This window comes from Salmo trutta, chromosome 34 (assembly GCF_901001165.1).
Source record: "Salmo trutta chromosome 34, fSalTru1.1, whole genome shotgun sequence".
NCBI lineage: Eukaryota > Metazoa > Chordata > Actinopteri > Salmoniformes > Salmonidae > Salmo > Salmo trutta.
Genome location: NC_042990.1, coordinates 18,451,906 through 18,469,096, shown reverse-complemented (window position 1 = coordinate 18,469,096; position 17,191 = coordinate 18,451,906). Strand labels below are relative to the sequence as shown.

Below are 17,191 nucleotides of genomic sequence, written 5' to 3'. Positions count from 1 at the left end.
GATATGGAGCATGAGAAAGACACAATGCTGACTGACACTGTGCCAGCTCTAGTGGTTCTGGGCTCATATTCACAAAGCATCTCATAGTAGTTCTGATCTAGGATCAGGTGCCCCCTGTCCATGTAATCTCATTCATTATGGTCTAAAAGGCTATACTGATCTGAGAACAGCCGTCTTACTCTGAGAGGATTTCTGAATATGGACATGCCAGCCATGTCAGTAGAATGTGTTGGAAAGCTTTGTATCAAAGAGGAATATGGAGTCAGAGCTGGCAGGCTCGAACTGTTTGAACTGTTATTCCTACCACGTCGTTCTCCTTTGTGTGTTTTGTGTGTGTGTTCGTTGGCGCGTGCGTAAGGCGAGTGTGTGTGTGTTGTGGCCCAGATCTTTGCAGCAGCTAGCCCAGTGATTCCCTCAGGAGACAGAGATTTTTCCACTGACGTCAGAGAGACTGGGTGCTCAGTGCCTACGTCACACTGTGGGGTATTCTGTAGCGTAGCTAGCTGAAAATAGTAGCCCCTTCAGTAGCCGTTAATACAGGAAGCCGATCTGGCTGTTTGATGCTCCTCTGATGCTCTGTGGAGGATTGTGTTGTTTACAGTTCTGAACTCTGCGTTAAAAATATGTAAAAAGAAAGATAGGTCTTGAGCTACTGTTTCATATTCTGCTCACAAAATGTATTTAAATGATCATGTCCTCGTTTTTGAAGAAGAGATGGGAGTTGCTCCTGAATTGACTAGGGAAAACTTTGGGTTCAGGCAAACTCTCACCCCAATATGTTTTTATGCTTATGTGAGTTTAAACAACTGTCAATGTAGTTAAATGAAATGAAGTCTGGGGTTACTGTAGTCGTGTGTCTTCTGACTGGCTGATTGTCTCTGCTGCTGTTCCAGATGGGATCAGTGTGACAGGCCTTCCCATCTCCAGCCCACTGAGACAAGTCCTCAAACCCCGGGCCGAGACCAAGCCCCTGGGCAGCGAGTCCAGCAAGACAGACTACAACCACGTCAAGGTAGGACTGACACCTCTCCTCTTCTCTCCCCTTTCCTTCCCTATTTTCTCTAAACAATGTTATTTTTTATTACCACAGTGAGATTGCAGCAGGAACATTTCTCTACTTAATCATTTCCGTGACACTTCACTCATTTGAATTTCATGGCTTCCCGAAGGTTGTTTTATTTCCCTCCTTGTATTGCTGTCTGTCTTTCAACCCATTTTCTGATGCTGCAGATAAATAATGAGCCTATCGTGTTGGGGTAATTAGGGTGGGTGTAACTGTTTGTTTAAAAAGCAGGGAGGGAGCTGAGGACAGACAGAAAGACAGACAGACTGCATCTTTTCCCACATAGAAAAGAAGGTACACAGAGGGGGACAGGGTGAAAGGAAAGCTAAGTCAAACTGTATTCAGTTCTCTAATACTGAATAAATATTAGGCCTGTTTCTAGCTTTTTTTTATTACATTTTTGATGTTGACATTTTCAGAATGAAACAGGCACATTACATACAACAATAAAACGTGTTCCAATAAACAGACCGAGCAACTTGTAAATAAGGAACAAAATTAATAGAAAATAAAAATAAACCAAATGAACAAAACAAAGAATAAAGGTAATCAATCCCAGTGAAAACACGTCTTTAAAAGCAGTTTTGATGGATATATTCTTTTAAAAGAAGGTTATCCCAGCTTTCCAGTGGTACCATGTTCATTTCACAACTCCTAAAATTGCGCGTGGCAAATAAAATAAATGCAATTACAGCAATTTATATTACAACAATGTCTCAGACTTTGAAAACGCCTGACAAAACCCATTACATATATAGAATCTATACCGGAGGAAGAATCACATTCTTAATTCCCTTATGTTGCCCTCCAACTCTCCACTGTAAATATGAAGCTGTCCGTTCCATTAGTCGGCTGGTTGAGCTTGTTAAGAACAGAGTAGAGTATGACATACAGGCAGCTCAGCGTCTCAGTGCAGATTAGGTTGTTTTGACAGTTTAGCTGCAGAGGTAATCTCAGAACTGACCAATTACACATCATGTGGTAACTCTGCCATTATGTAGCCCTGTGTGTGTGTGTGTGTTCATCTTGCGTCCATTTGTAGAGCGGGCATTCCGGATAACGGACATCAGATATGGATAAGGTGTGATTTGCATCTCCCTACCTGTGTTTGAGTGTTTATAGTACCAGTCAAAAGATTAGACACCTACTCATTCCAGGGTTTTTCTTTATTTGTACTATTTTCTACATTTGCTGGTGACACTGTCTGTGATTTATTTAGAATTCAAGGGCTATTTGACCAAGAAGTAGAGTGATGGAGTGCTGCATCAGATGTTATGGCCTATGCAATCACCCGACCTCAAGCCAATTGAGATGGTTTGGGATGAGTTGGACTGCAGAGTGAAGGAAAAGTCACCAACAAGTGCACAGCATATTTGGGAACTCCTTCAAGACTGTTGGAAAAGCATTCCAAGTGAAGCTGGTTGAGAGAATGCCAAGAGTGTGCAAAGCTGTCATCAAGGCAAAGGGTGGCTACTGTGAAGAATCTCCAATATAAAATATATTTTGATTAGAGTTTTGGTAACTACATGATTCCATATGTGTTATTTCATAGTTTTGTTGTCGTCATTATTATTCTACAATGTAGAAAATAGTATAATTAAATAAAAACCCTTGAATGAGTCGGTGTGTCCAAACTTTTGACTGGTACTGTATGTACGGCACTATATGGATTCATATTTCCTGCGGCCTCTGACTCATCGGTTTGCTGCAACATTGTTTTTAGTTTGACTCACACTCTAGATTTGTTCTTAGCTAGCCTAATGATTTAAGTGCAGGTCATGCATAATATCACTCATGGCATAGTGTCTGCCCACTATTCCTTACTGAAAACAACAACTAAAACCTACATGGACTGCCTTTTTTGTCAGTTTTTGCTGGAAGTAAATGTACGTTCTATTGAGCGCCATGATTTTATAATGACATATCCCATTCATACTGTATGCAGCTGAAATGCCTTGTTGTGTGCACAGATTGGGTCAACCAACTGTAGTTCTACTTCATAGATTAAATGTAGTTTTAGCCTTCTCATTGCTGTGTTTGATAAGCTCTTACCTTCATCTACCTTTGTGTGTGTGTGTTAGCAATTGATGTTATTCTTCAATAACACAAACTCCAAAGCAAATCAGGGGGAGAGAAATAGGTTTATTCAAAGAGGACAAATCATAGATGTTATGCTGGGAGGTAGATGTTCATTCTCCCCTGTCCTCAGCTTTTCTCCACAGAACAAAGAACAGGATGCCATTTATAACCCCCTGCCCTTGCCTGGGGTTGACCAATCAGACGTCCTTTCAGTATAACTGGGCCAATGGCCAAATAACAAGTACCCTGCTCCAGACTCAATGTACAGACTGTAGCACACGTAGCTCTGAGTTCAGGAGTGACATTCCACAGATTCTAAACAGCTGTTGAACTGAAGACCAACTATTTACATTGACAATTCCCTATTGACCATTAGTACTATATTTAGTTTAGTACTCTCGTCCTCTCATCCTCTGAGTTGTGTATTTATCTTCAAAATATTCTTGTGTGTGTTTTAGCTTACCTTCGCCTTCATGCTGATCAGACTGCCTGTCCAATAGGAACCAGTGATATTTCCCTCTGAGCCACCTGGTGAACTTTCCTATTCCTTGTCATTATGATATTTCTACTCTGTTCCTCTGCATTTGTTACAGTGGTTAGCTACACATAACAGCCTGCCTGGAAATGCCACAGGAATACGTTCAGTCTTGGTGTGTCTGTGTGTGTGCACGTGCGTGTGTGCGCGTGCGTATTATGCTCAACGATTCCTAGGAAATAAGATATCATAAATTAAGGCTGTTCTGTAATCCGTCGACAGGAAGCGAAGGTGAGAGTTTGTCCTTTGACCTTTGTATTGCTAACTGTTCGTCCCCATAAGTGGAAGTGTTTTCAGAAATGTGTCGACTGTCAGGGGGAAGGACCGTCTCACGTTGAAGGAAGTCTCACTTTTCAAATACCATTCTGTTCGCAAATGATTTGCACATTTGCAATCAGTTAATGTACTATCCCCGCTCTGCCTTTCTTCCTGTCTATTTTCACTCTGTCTTTCTTCCTGAGGTCTTGCTGTGGTTCATAGTGTTTGTGTGTGGTATTGTCACGCCCTGACCAGGTGAACTCGGGTATATTGGGTCAGGGTGTGTCATGTTAGGTATTTTTCCTTGGTTTGTGTTTTGTTTACGTTTTAGCCTTGTGTAGGCTCTAGGTGGGTAATTCTATGTTGGGTTCTGTCGATTCCCAATCAGAGACAGCTGTCGCTAATTGTCTCTGATTGGGATCACATTTAAGTTGCTGTTTTCCCCACGCTGTTTGTGGGGTGTTGTCTCTTTGTTTGAGCAAGTAACGTATCGGTATTTTTCTTGAATTTTGTGTACATGTTTAATTCCATGGTGTTGAATAAACATGTGTTCGCTCCCAGCTGCGTTTTGGTCCACTTCTTCCTTCCTGCACGACGATCGTTACAGAACAACCCACCAAACCAGGACCAAGCAGCAGAGGAACGAGGAGTTGAGGAAACTCGAGAGGCCTCCCCAAGAATGTTTTGGGGGGGGGCACAAGGGGAGTTTTGCGGGGCAAGTTTGGAGCCCCAGGCCAAATCCCCGGACTGTTTCTCGGAGGCCAGTTAATGGACAGGGCTTATGCTTCGGGGTAATGGGTGTTATGGCGAGGCCAAGTGTTTTTAGGCCAGTACGCGCTATACCAGCGCCCCGCAGTTACCAGGGGGTAGTAGGCATTCAGCCAGAAAGGGCGATGCCAGGGTTAAGCTCGAGACCGCCAGTAAGCCTCCATGGTCCTATATATCCGGTACCAGCACCACGCACCAGGCTTCAAGTGCGTGAACCCAGCCTCGCCAGTCAACAGTCGTCGGAGCTGCCCGCCAGTCAACAGTCGTCGGAGCTGCCCGCCAGTCAACAGTCGTCGGAGCTGCCCGCCAGTCAACAGTCGTCGGAGCTGCCCGCCAGTCAACAGTCGTCGGAGCTACCCGCCAGTCAACAGTCGTCGGAGCTGCCCGCCAGTCAACAGTCGTCGGAGCTGCCCGCCAGTCAACAGTCGTCGGAGCTGCCCGCCAGTCAACAGTCGTCGGAGCTGCCCGCCAGTCAACAGTCGCCGGAGCTGCCCGCCAGACTGCGCTGAACTGCCGGAGTGGCCAGACTGCGCTGAACTGCCGGAGTGGCCAGACTGCGCTGAACTGCCGGAGTGGCCAGACTGCGCTGAACTGCCGGAGTGGCCAGACTGCGCTGAACTGCCGGAGTGGCCAGACTGCGCTGAACTGCCGGAGTGGCCAGACTGCGCTGAACTGCCGGAGTGGCCAGACTGCGCTGAACTGCCGGAGTGGCCAGACTGCGCTGAACTGCCGGAGGGGACAGACTGCGCTGAACTGCCTGAGGGGCCAGACTGCCCAGACTGTCCCGAGCTGCCAGACGTCCCCAGTCCAGTCCGGCCCGTCCCTGCTCCCCGCACCAGGTTAGTGGTGCGTGTCCACAGTCCTGTCCGGCCCATCCCTGCTCCCCGCACCTAGCCAGTGGTGCGTGTCCCCAGTCCTGTCCGGCCCGTCCCTGCTCCCCGCACCAGGTTAGTGGTGCGTGTCCCCAGTCCAGTCCGGCCCGTCCCTGCTCCCCGCACCAGGTTAGTGGTGCGTGTCCCCAGTCCTGTCCGGCCCGTCCCTGCTCCCCGCACCAGGTTAGTGGTGCGTGTCCCCAGTCCGGCCTGGCCCGTTCCTGCTCCCCGCACCAAGTCAGTGGTGCGTGTCCCCAGTCCTGTCCGGCCCGTCCCTGCTCCCCGCACCAAGTCAGTGGTGTGTGTCCCCAGTCCTGTCCGGCCCGTCCCTGCTCCCCGCACCAAGTCAGTGGTGCGTGTCCCCAGTCCTGTCCGGCCCGTCCCTGCTCCCCGCACCAGGTTAGTGGTGCGTGTCCCCAGTCCTGTCCGGCCCATCCCTGTTCCCCGCACCAAGCCCACGGTGCGTGTCCACAGTCCTGTCCGGCCCGTCCCTGTTCCCCGCACCAAGCCCACGGTGCGTGTCCACAGTCCGGCACGGCCCGTGTCCGGTCCACCGGTGCCCAATCCTGTTCCGGTCGACGGCTCGGGCATATTGGGTCAGGGTGTGTCATGTTAGGTATTTTTCCTTGGTTTGTGTTTTGTTTACGTTTTAGCCTTGTGTAGGCTCTAGGTGGGTAATTCTATGTTGGGTTCTGTCGATTCCCAATCAGAGACAGCTGTCGCTAATTGTCTCTGATTGGGATCACATTTAAGTTGCTGTTTTCCCCACGCTGTTTGTGGGGTGTTGTCTCTTTGTTTGAGCAAGTAACGTATCGGTATTTTCTTGAATTTTGTGTACATGTTTAATTACATGGTGTTGAATAAACATGTGTTCGCTCCCAGCTGCGTTTTGGTCCGCTTCCTCATTACCTGATGCCGATCGTTACAGGTATGCATATTTGTGTTTGTTTGGTTGTGTTTGCGTATGTTTGTGCGACAGTGTTGCTCTGTAGCATCTCTACTGTCTTTCTTACCTGTACAAGGTTGTGACTCAGGCAGTACAGGAAGAGAATAGTGTGCGAAAAGGACAGCTCCATCATATGGAGATGTAGGTGAGAGAATGGTTTGAGGGACAGGCCTGGGGAGTAGAGAGGAGGGAATAAAGTAATAATCCATCTGGTCTTTATCAGGGGTGCAAACTAGTCATCTTTCAGCAAAATCTGCCATTTTGAATCCAAAATAGGTGACCTACGTGAATCGTGCTGATCCGATGAGAAATGTTTTGGGGGGAGGGTGGCCTTTGGATGACTACTGGCTGTAAGCGAACGAGTGATGCGCGTTTGGAGCAATACTGGCTGTATCCAAGGCTCAGCCAATCGTTCGCATAACAACAGAATGTAGCACGCGACTGAAGAGAGAAGAGACAACCAATTTGCTTGTTATAGAATCAGTGCACGCACTGGAAAGACAGCAGTAGGGTGCAAAGGCAGTTTGCCAGTTACAGCAGCGTGTCCCTGAACGATAAAGAAGAGGTAGGTGAGAAGCCTGACCATCGGAGACGCGGGTGAGAAGGTGATGAAGCGTACTTCATGAGCTGTAACTGAAAAACAACTGGCATTTGGAAAGTTTGAGGTGAGGGAGAAAGTGTGGTGGAACAAGTATTGTTAACCTCTCTGGCGCAGGTGGGACGAATTCGTCCCACCTACGTAACAGCCACTTCAATCCAGTGGCGCGATTTTTGAATCGTTTGAAATACTATTACTTCAATTTCTCAAACATATGACTATTTTACAGCTATTTAAAGACAAGACTCTCGTTAATCTAACCACACTGTCCGATTTCAAAAAGGCTTTACAACGAAAGCAAAACATTAGATTATGTCAGGAGAGTGCCCAGCCAGAAATAATCAGACACCCATTTTTCAAGCTAGCATATAATGTCACAAAAACCCAAACCACAGCTAAATGCAGCACTAACCTTTTATGATCTTCATCAGATGACACACCTAGGACATTATGTTATACAATACATGCATGTCTGTTCAATCAAGTTCATATTTATATCAAAAAACAGCTTTTTACATTAGCATGTGACGTTCAGAAAAAGCATACCCCCCGCAAACTTCCGGGGAATTTACTAACAGTTTGCTAAATTACTCACGATAAACGTTCACAAAAAGCATAACAATTATTTTAAGAATTATAGATACATTACTCCTCTATGCACTCGATATGTCCGATTTTAAAATAGCTTTTCGGATGAAGCACATTTTGCAATATTCTAAGTACATAGCCCAGCCATCACGGGCTAGCTATTTAGACACCCGGCAAGATTAGCCTTCACCAAAATCATATTTCCTATAAGAAAAATGGTCTTACCTTTGTTGTTCTTCATCAGAATGCACTCCCAGGACTTCTACTTCAATAACAAATGTAGGTTTGGTCCCAAATAATCCATCGTTATGTTCCATCAGCGACGTTTTGTTCATGCGTTCTAGACACTATCAGAATTGTAAATCACGGTCACGAGCATGGCGCATAACGTGACAAAAAAATTCTAAATATTCCATTACCGTACTTCGAAGCATGTCAACCGCTGTTTAAAATCCATTTTTATGCCATTTATCTCGTAGAAAAGCGATAATATTCCGACCGGGAATCTGCAATAAGCTAAACTGCCGAATGAAAATACTCCACGGGGGCGAATCGCGCACGCGCCTCATTCCATTGTCACCTAATGGGACACTTGGAAAAGGCGATAATCTGTTTCAGCCTGAGGCTGCCTCGTCATCCTTCAGGTTTTTCCCGGGTTCTGAGAGCCTATTGGAGCCCTAGGAATTGTCACGTTACAGCTAAGATCCTTACTCTTCAATAAACAGAGGCAAGAAGAACGACTCCTTGTCAGACAGGCCACTTCCTGCATGAAACCTTCTCAGATTTTTGCCTGCCATAGGAGTTCTGTTATACTCACAGACACCATTCAAACAGTTTTAGAAACTTTAGGGTGTTTTCTGTCCAAACCTGAACAATAATATGCATATTCTAGCTTCTGAGTTGGTGTAGGAGGCAGTTAAAAATGGGCACATATTTTTTCCAAAATTCTCAATACTGCCCCCTAGCCCAAACAGGTTAACATTGTTAAGTATCTTGCTATAGTAGCTGGATCGAATTCTCCGTTAGCTAGCCAGAGAAATGTTGAGCAACATTAGCCAACTTCGCTGATCAAATTATTTTGTTTATTGTTTGAAAATTAGCTGGCTAATAAAGTCAGACAGCTAGCTAGCTAACGTTACAACATCAGATGAGCTAACGTTAGTAACCTAACCAATTGGGTGAAAATGAGGCGTTGCTTGTTAAACAAGTGGATTCAGGGATCAAGTGTAGCTGGAGCTGGGCCTGGCTTAAGCTGGATGCCACTATAGAGGTGAAAGAAATGCTACACACTTTCCCTCTTTCAATACAGTGGATAAAAGGGGTATGACAGGTGTACTCTCTGCCTGAAAGAGATCAATTATGCCAACAAAGGGTATCATGCTCTGCTGGTACATTGTAGAACAGATGTCCACAGGCAGAAAGTGTACAATGTAATAATGTGCAGTGTAGTCAAAGAGATTGCTTTTGTTGTGTTGAACTTGACAGTAACACTTTTGTATGAGTGAGGTGGAATTGTTAAATTATTTACTCAGTGGATGTTATTTTTCCACACATGTAGCCATTATAGTGGCCACTGTAATAGAGCAAAAATAGAATGTCTGTCTGTTTCATTCTATTTCTACTTTTAAGATGTTTTTTTTCCCCCCCAAGTGCAATATTTATATGCGTGTGTGGTCACAAGCATTATATTATAAAGGCTGTCATGGCTAACTGCAATATTAGTGCATTGTTTTTTTTCTTAAGACTTGAGTGTCATTTGCAGTAAAGTCTAGGCAACAAATACATGACATGTTTTAGCTGTGAGTTAGGGTCAGATGAACCCCGTTTTATTTTAAACACAGAGACTGATCATGTAGATCATATTCTTTTTGTTGTTTAATTAGTTAACCTGTATTTCCCCCTGGCAGGGATTTATTACATGTTTCAGTGCGACAGGAAAAGTGTCACCTTTTTGGGCCCTCAGCAGTTTACATCCCTGATAAATAACCATTGAACTTGATGAATAAAATCCTGTGGTGGTATAGTCATTTATGATCAGATATTGAAAACCCCAGATAAACAAACCTACAAGTGATGGCAAACTTTACAGTCATAAAGACTAAGATATCAAATATGTTACATCCCCTCCTTTACTTCCATTCATATTATCTTGGCAGAAACTTCACCTTCCCATGAATTGATTCATCCTCTCTCCACCTCCCCTGTCCCCTCCCTTCTCTCTCAAAGTCCTATGTAAGCATTTTCTTAATGAAAGAGAGTGGCCTTCCCTTGCCCGTATTGAGAGAATGAAAGAGATTGAGAGGGAAATAGCTTCTAGGAGAGAGAGAGTGAGAGTTTCTCCTGAGAGGGAGAGCGAGAACAGTTTTGTCATCCTCAGACTAGGCAGTAGAGGTGGCTAGCTGCTGCAGAAGTATAGTTCTAGTCAGAGCAGAGCAGGGGACAAAGGTTAGGGGCTAATGTAATCCAGGGGAGATGAAGCCAGCCAGGCGGCTGGTTGCTATTTTTAGCCCTCTCCACTCTTCCCCCCCACCTCCTTTCCCTCCTTCTCTTCCTGGTGCTGATGTGAGATCAGCTCTGTGAACACATTCAGACCCAGCCTACTGATGGAGATATTTATAACTGCTGTCTGCTGCCTGTCTGCACAAGTGTGAAACTCTCGAATCGAAAAAGCATTTGTTCTCAGTGTTTTGTTGTTTACCATAAGGCCTAGCTACAATAACTCTTTGAGAGAGCGTACTGCGGCATCCGTGGAAAAAACACAAAACAAAAACATTCAAACGGGAACAGGAAGTGGTTAGTGCACTTGTTTGGCTATTCTGATCACGATGATTGTTGTATTATGATCATGTCTTAGACTGCTAAGAAATACTCCTATAACACAGTTATCTCTGCATTAGATACCATAGTTTTCTCCAAAGTAATAGAGATGCGTTCTGATCAAACAGCTCAGTAGGTCTATGTTCCATATGAAATATGGATGCCAATGTGAGATGGGCGATAGGAGATATTTTCCTCCTCCAGGCTGAGTCTCATGTTTAATTTACAATAACTCGTCTGCATCAGAAACTGAACTGATCTACAGAATCACATAAATGCTTTAACAAGCTACAGAGAAGGTACATGGAAATCAATGTTTTTAGGAAGAACTGACATTGTCATTATTTTCTTATGGTGTTTGAACAAGTAGAGCTAGCGACTGTACCTGTTTATGTTTTTAGTTGACCTCTATACTCACACAGACCCAGAGCAGTGCTGAGTCATCAGCCAGCAGCCTCTTTAAAGTGTGGTGTAATTGACAGTGGGCTCAGGAGGTGTGGTGTTCTGCTGCTGCTCTCCTGTGGATCAACTCTAATACATCTCATACATCCTGAGAAGGCCGACCTTCCCACCTCCCCTGTCCCCCCATCTGACCTCCCCTGTTCCCCCATCTGACCTTCCCACCTCCCCTCTCCCCCCATCTGACCTTCCCACCTCCCCTGTCCCCCCATCTGACCTTCCCACCTCCCCTGTCCCCCCATCTGACCTTCCCACCTCCCCTGTCCCCCCCATCTGACCATCCCACCTCCCCCATCCGACCTCTCCACCTCCCGTCTCCCCCATCCGACCTCTCCACCTCCCGTCTCCCCCATCCGACCTCTCCACCTCCCCTCTCCCCCATCCAACCTCTCCACCTCCCGTCTCCCCCATCCAACCTCTCCACCTCCCGTCTCCCGTCTCCACCTCCCGTCTCCCGTCTCCCCATCCGACCTCTCCACCTCCCGTCTCCCCCATCCGACCTCTCCACCTCCCGTCTCCCCCATCCGACCTCTCCACCTCCCGTCTCCCCCATCCGACCTCTCCACCTCCCGTCTCCCCCATCCGACCTCTCCACCTCCCGTTCCCCCATCCGACCTCTCCACCTCCCGTCTCCCCCATCCGACCTCTCCACCTCCCCTCTCCCCCATCCGACATCTCCATCTCCCCTCTCCCCCCATCCGACTTCTTTACCTCCCCTCTCCCCCATCTGACCACCCCTCTCCCAACCTCTCCACCTCCCTTCCCCATCCGACCTCCCCACTCCCCCATCCCAACTCCCCTCTCTCCCATCCCCCCCACCTCCCCTCTCCCCCATCCGACCTTTCCACCTCCCCTCTCCCCCATCTGACCACCCCTCTCCACCTACCCTCTCCCATCCCCCCCACCTCCCCTCTCCCCTCTCCCCCATCCGACCTTTCCACCTCCCCTCTCCCCCCATCTGACCACCCCTCTCCCAACCTCTCCACCTACCCTCTCCCCCTCCCCACCTCCCCTCTCCCCATCCCACCTCTCCACCGCCCCTCTCCCCCTCTCCACCTCCCCTCTCCCCATCCAACCGCTCCACCTCCCGTCTCCGCCATCCGACCTCTCCACCTCCCGTCTCCCCATCCGACCTCTCTACCTCCCCTCTCCCCCATCCGACCTCTCCACCTCCCGTCTCCCCCATCCGACCTCTCCACCTCCCGTCTCCCCCATCCGACTTCTCCACCTCCCGTCTCCCCCATCCGACTTCTCCACCTCCCGTCTCCCCCATCCGACTTCTCCACCTCCCCTCTCCCCCTCCCCACCTCCCCTCTCCCCCTCCCCACCTCCCCTCTCCCCTCATCCAACCTCTCCACCTCCCCTCTCCCCCATCCAACCTCTCCACATCCCCTCTCCCCCATCCCACCTCCCCTCTCCCCCATCCCACCTCTCCACCTCCCCTCTTCCCCATCCCACCTCTCCACCTCCCCTCTCCCCCATCCCACCTCTCCACCTCCCCTCTCCCCCCATCCGACCTCTCCACCTCCCCTCTTCCCCATCCCACCTCTCCACCTCCCATCTCCCCCCATTCGACCTCTCCTCCTCCCCTTTCCCACTCCCCTCTCCCCTCTCCCCCATCCCACCTCTCCACCTCCCCTCTCCCCCATCCGACCTCTCCCCCTCCCCACCTCCCCTCCCCCATCCGACCTCTACACCTCACCTCTCCCCCATCAGACCTCTCCACCTCCCCACTCCACCTCCCCTCTCCCCCTCCCCACCTCCCCTCCCCCATCAGACCTCTCCACCTCCCCTCTCCCCCTCCCCACCTCCCCTCTCTACTCTGACCACAGATTGAGCACTTTTGTATCTTATGAGTCGCTCAACCATTTCTCTCAGGATGTTAAATTATTGCCAATAATTGGGCAAAAGTTTGGAATTGGGCTGCCTGTGTAAACGCAGCCAAAGTCTAAATAACCTCGCTACCAGAACCATTCATGTCTGAAACACACTCTATCCATACACACCCCATAGGCCTACAACCTGCCTCATTGCTTTCCAAAATGTCACCATCAAGATCGTTTTTGTGTTAAGTGTCACTCAATTCAGGAGGTGATTTGAATTTAAAATTCAAACGTGGAACTATGTTTGAAATAAATAGCTTCTCCTCTTCAGTTTATTGAAAAGTCAATGAAATTTCTTCCTTCAATTATTGAATTGGAATTTCAGTTTTCTTCCTGAATTGACTGCTTCAATTCAAATTGACCCCAACCCTGTAGGGAACGTTTAATCATACATTTGTTATGTAATGTTTCTTTTTTGGTGGTTTATTTATACTGGGAATCTGTGTGTTCCTTTCTCATTATACACGTTAGTCTTCCTGTAGTCTGGAGGCTTCATATAACAACTGGAAACATGTTGATGATGCTGTTTGTGTTTGTCCCTCCACAGTTGAACATTCTGAGAGAAATGGATAAGTTACTCCGAAGATACAAACGTGCTCAATCTGTTGTCCTTTGTGGATGCATATGCAGACAGAGTACATCTCACCATTCTTCTGTGAGTTTATGTCTGAGGAAAATACATACACGTGCACGCACACATACCCACACCCTCCGACTAAGGGGTGGAATAGGGAGATGCAACCTTTCATGGCGAGTAAAGCATTGATTTTAATGAGCATGTGCATACCGGACTTCACACAATGTTCTCAATCTCCTTTTACCAGGTTTCAACAACCACTGGTGTTATTTCCAGTGATCCAATGATATCTCTCTATTTTCTTCCCTATGGCTATTCGTGTGATAGCGTTGATAACCTTTGTGAGCATTCTGAGGCCATGCAGAACTTCATCATTGTATAGTTCCTCTTGAAAGACCATTTCTCACCATGAAGTGCTTTGATAGCTGACTAGCAGTTAATGGCCAAGTCCCCTGCTCTTCTCTCTCTCTGACAGAGCTGTTGTGAAATGTAACCAGGGTCAGATCACTGGAATTAGGTATACTTCTCACGGTTGTTGTTTCTTTTGTGCGCAGTCCTACCCTGCTACTCCTGTAGATTTGAATGGATTTGACAGCTTCTCCACTTGGCAGTGTTTGACATCGGTTAGCTTGGTGAAAGTTGGTTGGCTATGAATTTGAGAGAGAGAATAATTATGTTGATGATGATTGAGCAATCAGGTGGCGTGATCAGAAGCAGTGTGTCAACAACTTTATTCCTCTAATCTATTCACCTTAACACTAATTCACTTTCATCTAACCGCTGCCAGCTGTACTCCAGCCCCGCTAGTGGGATGGACACCTTACAGGTAGGCTTGGCGTATATACTGTAGTCCGGGTATTTGCAAATAGCTACGGGATGGTTTTTCAATACCGTTGAAACTATTCTTCTTTTACAAATTAGGATATTTGTAGATACTTTGACGTTGCCATGAGCAGGACCGCAGATTTTAGGGGCGACAGGTAGTCTAGTGGTCAGAGCGCTGGGCCAGTAACCGAAAGGTTGCTAGATCGAACCCCCGAGCTGACAAGTTAAAATCTGTTGTTCTGCCCTGAACAAGGCAGTTAACCCACTGTTCATAGGCCGTGATTGTAAGAATTTGTTCTTAACTGACTTGCCTTGTAAAATAAAAAAATTAATATTAAGATGAGCGAGCTGCCAGACTTCGCTCTCACACGGTCACACACAGTATCTGCACGTGCACGGGTTTGCTTCACGCTGTTCACAGCATGGCAGCCAGGGCACCAAAACAGCGGAGAAGTTAAGCCTCGCGCTTCAAAGCTCTGAGTTGTTGCGTAAATTGACCCACTATGCTGTTTACCTTCTGCATCTACGTCATAACACTGAGTCTACGTACTTTTATAAATACTTGCAGTCAACTTGTGCAATACATTAAGAGATGAAGCTGATCACGTTCTTCATTTCACCTATCACATTATTTTACATTATGAAGTAGTCCCCAGTCACTTATTACAAGCACACAAAGACGAGAGACCGGTGTTGTGCAGCACACACCATGTGATCTAGTTACAGTATGGAATTCACAACTAAATGTTTGCCGGCTAGATGTCTTGTAACTATGAAGTGAACTGACTAAGATGTGCTAAATACTCTGCAGTTGTGCATTTGGTTTGCTAACGTAGTTGCTAGGTATCTAGAATCCCCTCCTAGATCAACAGCCTTGCTATCTAATATTGGTTTTGTGTGTGCAGCAAACTGTGAGTAACATTTTTTTGTTACTTGTATAACTGTGACCTGGGATGTCTGTCCTGCAAATAGTTTTTCTAAGAGACGATAAAATGTTTGCATGCGTTCATTAGCATTTAGCTAGAATTCACTATGGTATTTTGCCTGTAGTTGTTAGCATTGCTAAACTTTGGATTGAAAATAGTGCCAATTGTGTTCAGTGCCTGTATTACTAAATATCCTGTGATGACGCAATGTCATTATGAAGCTATGACAATCTGGATACCGTCCAAGCCTACTCAGAGGAAATGCTAGCTGGGTTCTGTTCAGTAGGCAAGTAATGGGTAGAAAATATTTTCAAACAGAGAAACAGGGATGCGACAGGAATAAAAACAAAATACAGATTTTTATTTTCTGTTACAAAAAATGTTGTATGGTGAGAGAGAGAAAAACCGAGAGGGATGAGATTGAGAAAGAGGTAGAGAGGTATCAGAGGTAGTATGTGATGGTGTGGTGTCCTGCAGGGCTCAGTATGATGAGAAGACTCTGGTCTTAGTCAAGAGGTGTGGAGTGTGTGATGTGTGACTCACACAGACTAGAGACTAGAAAGGGCAGGCCTCGTTCCCTCCCAGGCACACAGCTTGTTATACCTGTCTCTCTGGGTCCACAGAACACTGCATCATCTATCTCTTTTCTCTTCTTTCACTCTGACTCCCTGTAGAGGCTGAGCAGGGGAATCTACTGTCTCGCTCTCGCTCTGCCTCTCTCTCGCTCGCTCTCTTCCTCCTCTGTTTCTATAGGTATGAGTTTGATGAGCCATGAATGTAATTACGAATCTCTCTCAGAAGTTGTTCTCTCAAACAGACGATTGTTATTGCTGAGATTGTAAAATCACTCCATTGTTATGAAGATTGAGCAAAATGTGAATTTGTGTCTAATTTTCTATTTCTAGTGCTGTTTTGTCTTGTGAATAATGCACGCCCCCGTAGGAATGGACTCATAGATAAGTCATAGAAATTAAACTTGTAAGATATGGCTGTTGCGGGGGTGTAAATATTAGAGCAAATTGTTAATGTGGGTACTTTATTCCCTGAGAGAGCCAAGCTGCCAGCCAGCCAGAGAAAGATGGAGAGTTGGAGGAGAGTTTTATTTTTTTTTCTTACACACACATGAACACACGCACACACACTCCTTGCCACCAGTCTGGCCTCACTGTGATCAGCCGTTATAGAGTAGAAAGTGTCCGAGGCCTTAGTCTCACCCCTTTGGCAGTGTCCTGATGATGCGCTGAGCTGTGTGAGAGAGAGAGAGAGAGAGAGTGTGTGCATGTGCGTGCGCTCTGGCCCCAGGTCCCCGGCTCCTGGAACAGCTTATCCAGGAGACATAGGAGGAGAATGAGGGCCATACATCATCCCCCTGACGACCTGTCTGTCCCTCGCTGCCTTGTCAGCACTACTGGAGTGCTCTGCTTTTCCACTACATTCACACTGCAGGCCCCCTTCTGTTATTACACTGACCTGCCCTGCAACACAGCACTGTGTATGTGCGTGCATGTGTATCTGTCTCCTAGCCATTAAACAGGCAGGAAAAGGAAAAGCCTGTATGTGGGTCCCTCAAGGATCCATGTTAGGCCCACATTACATTTGACTTGCCCTCTTTAATTCTGGATATAAAAGGCACTGGTACAAACTAGTGCACAAGGCCTATGTAGGGAAATAGGCTGCCATTTTATATGCAATTAGGATGCTATCCTCAGAGGGGTTGGGTTAAATTTGGACGACACATTTCAGTTGAATGCAGTTAGTTTTGCAACTGACTAGGTATCTCCCTTTCCATTTCTCTTTCTGTTGGAACAAGGTGTTGGAACCGGTTCAGGGAACAGAAATGTAAACTGGAACGAAAGTGATCCATATGTTGCCAGAACATAACCATTATTTCAAAAGCATGGGAACCGGTTAATGAAGTTATTTTACGTTCCATGCATTTTTTCTAGTCTTACAAAACACGCATAGTGCCCAAGCGAAGCCCTCACTCTGTCACTCAA

General features: G+C 46.7%; 1 protein-coding gene across 5 annotated transcripts in view; it reads left to right on the top strand.

The window, feature by feature from the left end:
- Positions 1-17,191, top strand: part of trappc9 (trafficking protein particle complex subunit 9) — a 282,398-nt gene that overhangs the window by 133,513 nt on the left and 131,694 nt on the right. For all 5 annotated transcript variants that reach the window (XR_003871657.1, XR_003871656.1, XM_029732083.1 and 2 more), the window contains one exon: positions 894-1,012. Coding sequence is in view for 3 of the 5 variants with exons in the window: in XM_029732083.1 (XP_029587943.1) it covers positions 894-1,012 (119 nt within the window). In the remaining 2 variants the exon portion in view is untranslated. The remainder of the gene's footprint in view (positions 1-893; positions 1,013-17,191) is intronic.